The sequence below is a fragment of the Cetorhinus maximus genome, chromosome 21 (assembly GCF_964194155.1).
Source record: "Cetorhinus maximus chromosome 21, sCetMax3.hap1.1, whole genome shotgun sequence".
Taxonomy (NCBI): domain Eukaryota; kingdom Metazoa; phylum Chordata; class Chondrichthyes; order Lamniformes; family Cetorhinidae; genus Cetorhinus; species Cetorhinus maximus.
The window spans coordinates 75946103-75959209 of record NC_135899.1 but is presented as its reverse complement, the minus strand read 5'-3'; the positions used below and the strand labels follow the sequence as shown (position 1 = coordinate 75959209).

The following is a 13107-nucleotide window of genomic DNA, read 5'->3' as shown; positions in this document are numbered from 1 at the left end:
ATAACTTAAAAATCAGCATGTAAATCAAATGAGCTAATAAGAAAGTCCTGCATTTATATAATACTTTTTGCAACCTCAGGATGTCCCAAAGTGCTTTATAGCCAGTTAAGTACTTTTGAAGTGTAGTCACTTGTGTGATGTAAGTGGCATGGCAGCCAATTTGTGCACACCAGGCTCCCACAAACAGCAGAGGTAATGACCAGATCATCTATTTTTGTGATATTGAGGGGTAAATATTGATCCCCGACCCCAGGCCAAGTGAAACAGTGCCATGGGAACTTTTTAATATTTCCCCAGGAGGGCAGACAATGCCTCAATATCATCTCAACTAACTTTGCAGCTGTCTCACATCAGCGAGGCCATGTTCTTTGGGAACTGGGCTGACCAATCCTTTGTCCCCTTCACCGTCAGGGCTGACGGCCTCAAGGTGTTGGGGATATGGTTCGGAGGGACCGGGGCATGAGTTAGAAACTGGAAGGAGCCTATGGCGCAAAGAAAACTGGGCATGTGGGAGCGACACTCCCTCTCCATTGCGGGTAAGAACCTGGTCTTCAGGTGTGAAGCACTCTCGCTGTTGCTGTACGTGGCGCAGGTTTGGCCCATTCCACATTCCTGCGCGATGGCGATCACCCGAGCAATCTATCGCTTTATCTGGAGGTCGAAAATGGATCGTGTCCGCAGGGATGCGATGTACAAGCCTCTAGATAAGGGGGGAAAAAATGTGCCCAACATCGCCCTCATCCTGTTGGCCACCTTTGTGTGTGGCTGCATCAAGCTGTGCGTAGACCCTCGGTACGCAAACACCAAGTGTCAATGTGTGTTGAGGTTCTACCTGTTCCTGGTGTTGCGAAAGATGGGTCTGGCCACACTGCTGTGGAACGCTCCAAGTAGTTGGACCGTGCCGTACCCTCTGTCCCTTGTGGAAAGATTTATGCAGAGAAACACCTTTGACCACAAGTCCATCAGGCAGTGGTCGGCACGTAACGTCTTAGAGGCCCTGCGGGAAAAGATGGTGGATCCTGTGGGATGGTTCCCCGAGCAGACTGTTAAAGTCATTTGGCAGAATGCCTCATCGCCAGAACTTTCTAACAAGCACCAAGATGTAGCTTGGCTGGTGGTGAGAAAGGCCCTCCCCATCAGATCCTTCCAACACGGCAGGAGTCTCACCCGCTCTGCACATTGCCCTCGAGGTGGCTGTGGTGGGGACGAGACCGTTGTTCACCTCCTTGTGGATTGTGCCTTTGCAAAGAAGGTCTGGAGAGATGCAGTGGTTTCTGTCAAAGTTCACCCTGAGGTTCATTTGTGACACAGGACTCTGTGTTCTACGGGCTGTTCCCAGGGACACACACCAAGACAATCATCAACTGCAGCTGGAGGATCATCATGAAAGACGCTCTGTGGTCTGCCCGAAACTTGTTGGTCTTCCAGTGCAAAGAGTTATCCCCGACCGAGTGTTGCAGACTGGCACATTCCAAGGTCCAGGACTATGTGCTGAGGGACGCATTAAAGCTTGGGGCAGCCGCCGCAAAGGCGCAATGAGGAAAGGTCGCTGTCTAAGACCTTTCTGCCATAGTGTACTGAGGGGCTGGGAGTTGTATAGGCCCCTCAGGCCTTATGACTTACATTGAATATATGCAGTGAATACTAATTGTATTATAATTGTTTTGAAGGACTGAGTGCAACATGGTGTACGTTGATAACTCCAATACCATTGCACTCTGATTATCTGTAATGACCATATTGATTGTAATATTCATTGATTGTACTGAAGCACCTTGTGATCCATGTGTAAAAGTTGAATCTGATTACAAAACATTTCTAAATTGCCACCACAAAAAGTGCAATGTTCTTCCAGATATTTAATGAATAAAGTATCTATTTCAACAAAAAAAAATCCATAATAAAACGGGTTAGATAATCAAGCTGCAGTACTATTCCTCCTCTCCAGGACGCACTGACCTATGCTGGGACACAGTTTGCTTTGGCCAACTGGCCATTTACTCAAGCTTATCACCAATGCTCAACTAGGGCAGCCTGGATAGTGAGTGCTGATTATATATTTACCAAGCTCAAGGAGTGGTGGGTGGTGGGAATTGATAAAAAAGAATTCTAACTTTAGTCATGCACAGCGTCAAAAAAGCTATATGTCCCGCCCTTGTATCCACAGCCGAACCCTTCCTCTTGTTTTGTTGCACAATGATACCCACGTGGTACGGAATACTGGGCGGAGCCTCCTCGCCAGCCTAACCCTAACAGGGCTAGCTGATTGGTGGGGTGACGCAATTGGCGGACGGTTGATTGGCTGCGGCGGGGAGGCTGATTGACAGGTCGGGGTTGATTGATAGGATGTGTCCGGGTCTTGGAACACGGTGTTGCAGATTGGGGGTGGGGATATAGTGTGTCAAGCGGCGGAGAAGTAGCGAGCTGATCAGCATCCAGGCCGAGATACCGTAGGATACGCCCTGAACGGTACCGATAGCACCCAACAATTAGAGGTAACGCCTTGAATTTAAAATCTGCATGAAAAAGTTTCACTTATAATCGAAAACTCTGGAATGATTTTCTGTTTCTTTATTGCAAGGATATCAATTATTAGTTGTATCTGCAATTAACAGTCGTTATTCACTGGCATTTTTTTGGTAAATTGCAGGTGAATGTATTTTCGGAAACACCGGCGGCAGCTTTCGGCGAAGGTGATGTTCAGACTGAACTCTGCGGCTGGCAAGTGATAGGGTTTCCAATAAATCGGTGAGTGTCAGGGCAGTAGAAATTGTTTTTCTGCCGGGTAATTGACATTAATTGGGTGTCGCGGAGCTGGTTTCATCCCATTCGGCAACATCAGTTTAACGGATGAATTGTTCCCTTGGAAGCGTTAAGTGTTTGTTTGGGTCTTATCACCATGTCACTGGGAGACACAGACGACAACCCTTCCGGACAGTCCTAGAGGCTGCCAGAATTAATGATTGATCTCCAGGGTCTGTGCGAGCAAAACCCGGGAGAAAAATCACAGGGCCATTTAAACAATGTGATTTACTCTTCACTTCCTTTTGAATATTTTGTGCCGTCTTGGGTGGGTGAGGTCATTGGAGGTAATCTGATGAAACTTCCAGAAATGCGACCAGAGTTAAAAGAACTTACATTTTGCTTTCACGACGTCAGAACTTTAAAGACAATAAACTATTTTTTATGAAAGGGTAGGCACTTGTGTAAGGAAGGAAACGTGACAGCCAATTTGTGCGCAGCAAGCTTCCACGAACAGCAATTAGATAAATGTCTACATGGTTTGTGATGTCGGTACGGAACACTAAAGAGCGCACCTTTTTGAACACTGCTGTGGGACCCTGAGGGAGGATGAGAATTTTAAAATCGAGGATTTTATGGGCATGAGTGCTGGTCATACAGCACAACCAGTTGGAAGCTGAGGTGGGGGTGAAGAGTACAGTGTTTTGTTTTTTAGATGGTTGAGCTAAAATGGGCTGAAGTGAACTATACTTCTGGATGCATCTTCCTCTTTAAGAAATAGGTGGCTGACTCAATAGTATGGAGTTCCCTCTGCCTATTTCGTGAGCAGTCTGGATGGTTGTATTCTTTAAGGTACATCATTTGGCCCTCTGGCAAGAGTTGAACCATTCCCACCCTCTCGAAACTATTGTTTCAGAGTCCTAGAGGGAGGGAGGGAGGGAGGGAGGGGGCGGGTTGAGCTCTCCTGGTGGTTCCGTCACAGAATCTGATAGCCCTGAAGGAGACCATTTGGCCCATTGTCCCCATGTTGGCTGTTTGAGAGCCGTCTAAATATTTTTACTCCCCTACTTTTTTCCTATTGCTTCTCATTTTTTGTATTAAATTGCAATGTTATGACACAGCAGTTGGTAAAGGCTGAGTTGTTTAAATCCCAGAGGGAAGCTTGAACAACTGTCATAACCTATATTTTTAATTGATATATTTGAGATGCAGCTCTGAAATCAGGAATAAAACCACCAAGTCTCAAGAAGTTTTTTATATACAACTAAATTAAACATTTATTAATTTAACAACTAATTAAACACATACGCCTGTCTACAAATTACTACTATAATAACTTTTAAACAAATCCCCAAATTAATCACTCCTGAGTAAATCTTCACCAAGGCAACAATAACCCATAGACTTTAAATAGACACCAGGCAAAGCACATTTGACCTTACAAATTCAAAATGAGATCCCTTGCAATTTGGCTCCTTTGCACAGTTGTAGGCTTACAGGCTGGTTAGATATTACATGCCTCTGACTCGCACACAAACTCCTTTCTGTTTATACCTACCTTCCCCTTTGAATGTAAATTTTCCATTGTCTTACTAGGTTTTTCAATTTTACCTCTTCTAACAAAAAACCCTTTCATTCCACCAATTTTACTAGTAAGCTGAAAAAATAAACACATTGTTTGGTGTCTTCTAGCTAGGTGCAAGATTTCACCCATTCTTTTGAATGATTTATTCAACAAATGCAAATGTACTCTTTACCTTCTATCCTTACTTACTGTTTACCCAATTAACATCTCAAACTACTATACAGCAAACATCAAAGCACCCAGACTAGCTGGCTTTAATCCAATTAAGATGCACACAGACGCAGACCCTGCTACAAGTCCAATTTAAAAATAATTTCAAATAACATTAAAGACATTAATATCTCCATGACATGCACAGATTAGATGAAGCCAGGTAACTTGGGCTACAAGGGCATGAACAAAGTAAATTTAAAATTGATGTTAGAAATGGAAATCTAGTCAAAACTTGATAAGGTTTTGGAATAGTGGAGTTTTAATATTTTAAGGAGGAAATTTGAGAGTGTAGGACATAGAGAGCTGAAGGCTCAGCCTCTAATGGGGAGAAGACTAAACAAAGAGAAACTGCTTCAAATGGCTGAAGGTTGGTAACCAGAGGGCACATTTGCAGTGATTCAGTAAAGGACCAGAGGTGACATGAGGAAAAACTTTCTTATACAGTGAGTGGCTAGGATTTGGGATGAATTACCTGACAGGGTCATGAATAGTAGCTTCCTTCAAAAGTTAATTGGATAATACTTGAAGGAGAAAAATATTGCATGGATGTGTGATTAGAGTGGGGAAGTGGGATGAGCTGGTTTGCTCTTGGGGAAAAGCCAGCGTAGACTCAGTGGGTGAATGGCTGCCTCCTGTGCTGTATTATTCTATTAGGGTAAGAAAGTTGGCAGGTGGAGGATACAGAGGAGATAAGATGCAAACTGCTATCTGTGTGCTGTTAGTTTTTTTTAAGCTCGGTTAGGGTTAGATAAGAGATCCTGAGTTTTCATTTTAATAAACACACAGTATATGTAGCCTTCAGTAAACACATTATTTACATGCCCCTGTAGCCAGAGCATTTATATACAGTAAACACAGTTTTGTGACTTTGGAGACAAAAATTAAATATTTGTCTTGATAGATTCTGTGTATCCTGTCATCATTCTCTGGCATGAACTTTGTTTCAGTCTGGTCTCCTTTGAATTGCTTGTCATTTCTTTTGCGCCAATATATATTCTGACATTGGTTAAACTAAATAATGAAGCAAAGTAGCAAAGTTTGATAGACTACAGCATTTTGCATTAAAATATGAAAAATCTGGCATTTATGCCTTACCCATGCTAATTAGTTTGTTATGAAATGTGACTACTTGTTAGGTTTGATGGGTCTAGTGTTTGAAATTGAAAATTAGGATTTTCCTTTCCCTGCCTCCGGTCTTTCTCTGCTGTCCCCCACCTCCTCTCTTGCTTTCATGTCATTTCCCTACACCTCTCGTTCTTGCTCTCGCAGTTCTCCACCCCACAAATCTCTGGCTCATTTGAGCAATGCATTGTAGTGTACTAGTAGGACATCCAGAACATCAAGGTGCCATATTTGGTCACTGATTTGGGGTGTTTGTTAATCTCTTGTTTGGTACTACACATGAACTTAGTGTAATAGGAATGGGGAAATAAGACTATATTCCTGCCTCTGATTGCAATTCTCTCTATCGTCCCTCGGCTACCAAACTCCTTCCCTCATGCTGCAATATAAGGGGAGGTGGTGGCATAGTGGCATTGTCACTAGACTAGTGATCCAGAGACCCTGGGTCTGAAGCCCACTACGGCAGATGGTGAAATTTGAATTCAATAAAAATCTGGAATTTAAAAATCTAATAATGACCATGAAACCATTGTCAGTTGTAGTTAAAACCCATCTGGTTCACTAATATCCTTTGGGGAAGGAAATTTGCTGCTCTACCCGGTCTGGCTGACATGTGACTCCAGACCCACAACAATGTGGTTGCCTCTTAACTACCCTCTGAAATGGCCTAGCAAGCCACCCGGATGTATCATACCGCTAAAAAGTCTAAAAGAAATGAAACCGGACAGACCACTCAGCATCGAAAGAGGCACTGGACCTGCCAATGGCAAACTCGGCTCTATCGACCTGCAAAGTCCTCCGTACTAACATTGTGGGGGGTAGTCCCGGAATACTCGAGGAATCATGCCTTGCAGATAATGTCTCGGACACCACCATCACTATTCTTTGGTATATCCTGTCCCACCGGCAGGACAGAACTAGCAGAGTTGGCGGCACAGTGGTATACAGCCGGGAGGGAGTTGCACTGGAAGTCCTCAACATTGACTCCGGTTCCCATGAGGTCTCATGTCATCTGGTCAAACATGGGAAAGGGAGCCTCCTGCTGATTACCATGTACTGCACCCACCTCAACTGATGAATCAGTGCTTCTCCATGTTGAACACCACTTGGAGGAAGCACTGAGGGTGGCAAGGATGCAGAATGTGATCTGGGTGGAGGACTTCAATGTCCATTATCAAGAGTGGCTCGGTAGCACAACTACAGACCGAACTGGCCGATTCCTAAAGGACATAGCTGGTAGACTGGGTCTGCGGCAGGTGGTGAGGGAACCAACAAGAGGGAAGAATATTGACCTCATCGCCACCAGTCTGCCTGCCACAGATGCATCTGTCCATGACAGTATCGGTAGGAGTGACCACCGCACAGTCACTGTGGAGATGAAGTCCCACCTTCACTTTAAGGATACCCTCCATGTTGTGTGGAAATACCACTGTGCTAAATGGGATAGATTTCGACCAGACCTAGCAAGTCGAGACTGGGCAGCCATGAGGCATGTGGGGCAGCTGCAGAATTGTATTTGACTACAATCTGTAACCAGACGGCCTGGCACATCCCCCACTCTACCATTACCATCAAGCCAAGGGATCAACCCTGGTTCAATGAAGAGTGCAGGAGGGCAAGTCAGGAGCAGTGCCAGGCTTACCAAAACATCAGGTGTCAACCTGGTGAAGCTACAACGCAGACTACTTGCATGCCAAACAGCATAAGCAGCAAGATAGACAGGGCTAAGCGATTCCACAACCAACAGATCAGATCTAATCTCTGCAGTCCTGCCACATCCAGTTGTAAATGGTTACACAACCCACTGGAGGAGGAGGCTCCAGAAATATCCCTATCCTCAATTCTCAGCATCACAGGTGCCAATCTTTAGCCAATTCAGTTCACTACATATGACATCAAGAAACGGCTGAAGACACTGCATACTGCAAAGGCTATGGGCCCTGACACTATTCCAGCAATAGTACTGAAACTTGTGCTCCAGATCATGCTGCGCCCCTAACCAAACTGTTCCAGTACAGCTACAACACTAGCGTCTACCCAGCAATGTGGAAAATTGTCCTGGTATGTCCTGTACACACAGCAGGACAAATCCAATGTGGTCAACTACTGCCCCATCAGTCTACTCTCCATCAATAAAGTGATGGAAGGGGTCATCAACAGTGCTATCAAACGGCACTTACGCAGCAACAACCTGCTTGCTGACACAAACAAACCCTGCTTCAGGAGATGCAAACTGCTTAAACTGTCCTCAACTATAATATGTTTGTCTGCTTTTAAAATATTGGATATACTTGAGGCATCCACGTGTTAAGCTGTGAAACACTTCAACGCACCAAAAAGTACCCAAGTTGAGCACAAGTTTTCAAATAAGATCTGGAGAGTTCTGATGTCCTGACAAACATTCCACCACTAAGAACATTACTGTTCACTGTTGCAATGTGCATGTTTATCTGAATAAGTGCCCACAGCTGAATTGACTGAAGCAGTTTGGGATATCTGGACCATGTGAAAGGTCTGATAAAGTTCTCTTGTCATTTTAGATACTGAGTAAAACTCCCTCTACACTGTGACATGAAACATTCCCGGGGCAAGCACAACATAGGTTTAATACAGAGTAGAATTCTCTCCATACTTCCCCACCACCACTGACCCCTACCCCACACCCCAAACACTGCCTAAGACCCAAATGATGAAAAGTGCTTCCATTTTCACTAATGTGCTATTTGTCCACTTCCCATATCAGCTATTCTGCAGTCTTGAGTTTGCTAAGTTGGGGTAGTTCAGAGCTATGAACTTGAGCCATTCCCAGTAGGATCTGAATTGAGACTCTGCAAACTTACTTAATGTAGAACCATTAAACCTGGGGTCTTCTATCTGTTAAGTGCTCAGATCTTGCTTCACTAAATCCTCTAAGCCTTATTTTCTTTACTTCAAAAATTAAAGGGGGCATTTTCTCTGTAAACATGCAAATAAACATTTTCAATATCATGGTAGTCACACAGAATTACATTCTTTTTCTTTGTGTTTAAGCGGTGAATGCTAATACAAATAGGGATATTGGTTTCAAAATGTTAATTAGGTGGATAGTGTGAGAGGGATGAATTATCACATGCAAATTGTGCTGATTCATTCCTGGAGATGTATCTGATAATTTGGCTCTGCAGCAATCTTGATCAGTGGCTTTAACCAGAGCTAGTATGGTGTCATCCAGCCTCGCTGTTTAAACACAGACAGAAAACAAACACAAAAGGGATGTTTGTGTTGTTACTGTAACTTATTCATCTTCAAAAGAAGCCCTGATGGGGAGGCTTCCATTAAACATCACTGCATTGATGTGGAAATCGAGATTTCCACAGTCCTGAAGGAAATATGTTTCTGGGGCTGAGCACTTTGTTTGGAGGTGTGGGGTGTGCCGTAACTATGTGCCATTTCTGGCACAGGACAGGGTACTCTGAAACCTTCGCTGCTGTAAAATCTCTTGATTACCTCAAACCACCTGTAGCCCTCTGTTAGATTCCAGGTTTCCCTCTCTTCTTTCCCCTGCAGCCTGCCCTTACAGAGAAAAAAAACAGACAAAAACATTCCATGATTGGTAACTTTTTTTTAAAGGGACCCCTGATGGGGAGGTCCTGTTATATAACTGACAACATAATATAATTGATTCTCTCTCAAATCTAATGCGGTTAACTAGTTGAACACTTAAACAGAATTGCTTAAAACATACAGTGCAGAAACAGGCCATTGGGTCCTGCCATTTTGCGCTGATATTTATGCATAACTTGTGTCTCCTCCTGTCTTTCCTTGTCTAATTTTCTGCATAACCTTCTCTCCCTTTCCCGTTCATGTACTTGTACTTATTTAGCTTCCCCTTAAATGCATTTATATTATTTGCTTCAACTACTCCTGTTCTAGTGAGTTCCACATTCTCCCCTTTCTCTATGTAAAGATGTGTCTCCTGAATTCCCTATACGATTGCTGTTTGTGGGAGTTTGCTGAGCCCAAATTGGCTGTGTTTCCTACATTACCACAGTTCCTGCACTTCAAAAGTATGTTATTGGCTGTGAAGCACTTTGGGATCTTCTGAGGTCATGAAAGGTGCTACATATTCCCCCTAAAATGGGGTTGGTGTTCAGCCTTAAGATGAGCACCTATTGTTTTCAATTGAATTGCATTGACATTATTCCTTACTGACCCTATTAACTGGATTTTTTTTTGTTTTTAAAATTGTATATAGGTACCAGATCTTGTAACAACCCCAGTGTTACCATGGCAACAGTTGTGATGGAACAGATTGGCAGACTCTTCATTAATATCCAGCAGATCCGTCAGATCCCGAGCCTGGTGGAGCAGTCCATTCCCAGCCTGCCATGCACAGTGAAGGATTGTGAAGTGCCGCAGATATTCCGGGAGCCCTATATCTGCTCGGGGTACAGGCCCGTGGAGCAGAGCTGGCGTTACTACTTCTTCACTTTGTTCCAGCGGCACAATGAATCTGTCAATGTTTGGACCCACCTGATTGCTGCACTGGTCATTGTCCTGAAACTCCAGGAGCTCTCCCAGACAGTGGACTTCTTCTCTGACCCCCATGCACTACCACTATTGATCCTCTTCCTGTCTGCCTTCACTTATTTGACTTTCAGCTCCTTGGCCCATCTATTACATTCTCGCTCAGAATTTGCCCACTACTCCTTCTTTTTCCTGGACTATGTTGGTGTGGCCATCTATCAGTATGGTAGTGCTTTGGTCCATTACTACTACTCTGCTGAAGAGGAGTGGTACCACATCATCAAAACATTCTACCTCCCGATGGCTACTACATTGGCTTGGATGTCCTGTATAGGATGCTGCTACTCAAAATCCAATGCCAAAGTATTGCACCCCAGGACACGCAAACTCTATCAGGTAGTACCAGCAGCGCTGGCCTATGTGCTGGACATTAGCCCTGTGGTACACCGGATGTACAATTGCTATTCCTCTGGTTGCACTGACCCCACCATTTGGTATCATGCAAGCCAGATCATCTTCTTCCTCATAAGTGCTCATTTCTTCTCTTGCCCTCACCCTGAGAAGTGGTTCTCGGGAAAGTGTGACATTTTCCTGCAGGGGCACCAGATTTTCCATGTGTTCATGGTCTTGTGCACCCTGGCCCAACTGGAGGCTATCCATTTGGATTACAAACACAGGCAGCACTTCTACCAGGTTTTTCACAGGGACTCCACATGGTCTGTGGTCACCAGTTTTGCACTGATCATCTCCTCCAGCATTGCCACAGCGGTTTACATGAGGCACCTCGTCAAAATCAAACTTGGCCACAAGGAGAAATGAAGTCTGCCGCTTCTCAATCTTGTATAATCTTCGTCTTCAATGCACCATCTATTTGGGGGTTCCGTGTGGTTGGGGGGTGGACAGAAGGGGAAAGATGGCCATACCTTTCACTTGGCAGCATGGCCAGGATTTTTAATCATGGTTTGAACTTGGCATCAATGTTTTTTGCAGTGGGACAGGCAGCAATTTTGGAAAACATCAAGCACGTGCACAGAATTGTCAATGTAAATGCTGATGATCTTGTATCTTGTGCAGTACACTCAACTTCAGGTGTTGTGAATTCATTTGGATAGCACTGGTTCAAGCTACATTTTCCATAGTAAACAGATTTGCTCAACAGGTGTTGCTGAGTAGAGTTTAGATGATTGCCTCTTGGCTTTGGGATTATTCAATGTGCCAATGCTTAAACCTGAATATAGAAAACAATGGACCTAAATTGACCATTTAACTCATCAACCATTCCTTCGCCTGTTCACTTAATTTGTTTCCTCCTTTTGCAGTGTAGTGTTCACAATTTTCAATAGTCCAAAGCTAAATATTCCTATACTGTACTATTTGGCTGTTACTGGTTGTCTGATTCATAACATGTACCAAAAGCTAACCCTTCAGATTGGGCAGGAATGCAGTACATTATACTGTCATGGAGCTTGTGCTGACCTGTGTGTGATAATTCCTGTCCACTGCTCAATGGTACCATTTTAGTGGTGGAAATGAAGTATTGCAGCAAAACAGCCTGACAAAATCAGTGCATCTCATTTCTCTTCCCAGACGTTTCTGACGTTTCAACTCCATACCAGTACATCCCATTCAGCCCCTCATCAGCTGAATGGAGACTTCTCAGTGGAGTTGTCCACTATATTGACGTCATTGCAAGCTCAGCTGATGTAACATCAGCACCAAGGGAAGAAAGGAGATTTCCTGGTATGAGTCATTAAATTTCTACACAATTGATTTGAAAATCCTCCAAAAGTAGGTGTGCAGTTTGCTAGGTGTTATTTAGATGCTGTTTTCTGCCATTGGTATCTTTTACAAAACATATTGTTTGATTGCACTGCTACAATATTTGAGCCGCTTTGGGGAAGGAGGAAGAACAAACTTGCATTTATATAGTACCTGTCATTATCCCATGATATCCCATTGCATCCAATAAAATATTTTAGTGAAGTGTAGTAACTGTGTAGTAACTAATAAATTAGCAAACACAGCACCCAACTTGTGTACCACACAAGAAATATTATAATGACCAGATAATCTGCTTTGGTGATGTTCGTTGAGGGATTAATAATAGCCAAGACACTGGGGAGAGCTCTTTTCTCCACTTTGAAATAGTGCGATGGGATCTATTATGACAGCCTGAGAGGGCAGACAGGGTCTTGGTTTAACATCTCAACTGAAAGATGATATCTCGACAGTACAACACTATTTCAATACGGAATTGGGAGTGTTGATTTAAATGTTGTGCTTAAGTCTCTGGGATAGGGCATGAACCTATGGTCTCATGACCCTAGCAAAAGTGGTACCCACTGAGCCTCTGGTGATGAGGGCAGCCTGTGAGGAGGTTGAAGATCTAACAGCGTTGCAGTCAGAAAACCCCACACCGGATAAATTACGCTTGTTACTGGACAAATAGAATGAGAGAGGGAGGCCAGTTAGCTCAATAGGCTAGGTGGTTAGCATGTGGTTCAGAGTAACAACAACAGCATTCTGGCTGAACTAGACTTGGGGCCTGCCTCTTGGTCCTGCCTCTGGGAGTGGGAGGTAAGTGGCAAACCACCACTGACAAAAACTGGTTCAGGGTGAAGCATCAACAGGCTTGGGATGAAGCATCAGCAGACAATGAGCCAAGAACCTGGCTTTGGGAAGCGTACACATGAATGAAAGTGAGTGGGTGATCGTAAAGAAGAAATTATGGCTACTGGCCAGGGTGGCTACAGCAAATGGACCCTTTATTGACTGAGCATGAACTGTCATTTGTGTTGAGTGTTGATGAGTTTTCTAGGGGAAATCAATCTAGTTGATATTGTCTTCAGTGAGACGAGTGGCAACTTAAAGCTGAAATGCTCCTTATCAGTTCCTTCTTCCTCAATGCATTTTTTTTGTGCTGGATCCACACCCCTGCT

General features: G+C 43.9%; 1 protein-coding gene across 1 annotated transcript; it reads left to right on the top strand.

Moving 5' to 3' along the window:
• Positions 1-2363: 2363 nt before the first annotated feature.
• On the top strand, positions 2364-12156 carry paqr7b (progestin and adipoQ receptor family member VII, b). The gene is made up of 3 exons (XM_078567177.1): positions 2364-2495; positions 2651-2748; positions 9897-12156. The coding sequence occupies exon 3, from the start codon at positions 9929-9931 to the stop codon at positions 10985-10987; it is 1059 nt and encodes a 352-aa protein (XP_078423303.1). The 5' UTR covers positions 2364-2495; positions 2651-2748; positions 9897-9928; the 3' UTR covers positions 10988-12156.
• The last annotated feature ends 951 nt before the right edge of the window (positions 12157-13107 follow it).

What these genes read in the sequence shown, in the direction of transcription:
- paqr7b (XM_078567177.1), top strand. Translation starts at nt 9,929, where the DNA reads ATGGCAACAGTTGTGATGGAACAGATTGGCAGACTCTTCATTAATATC.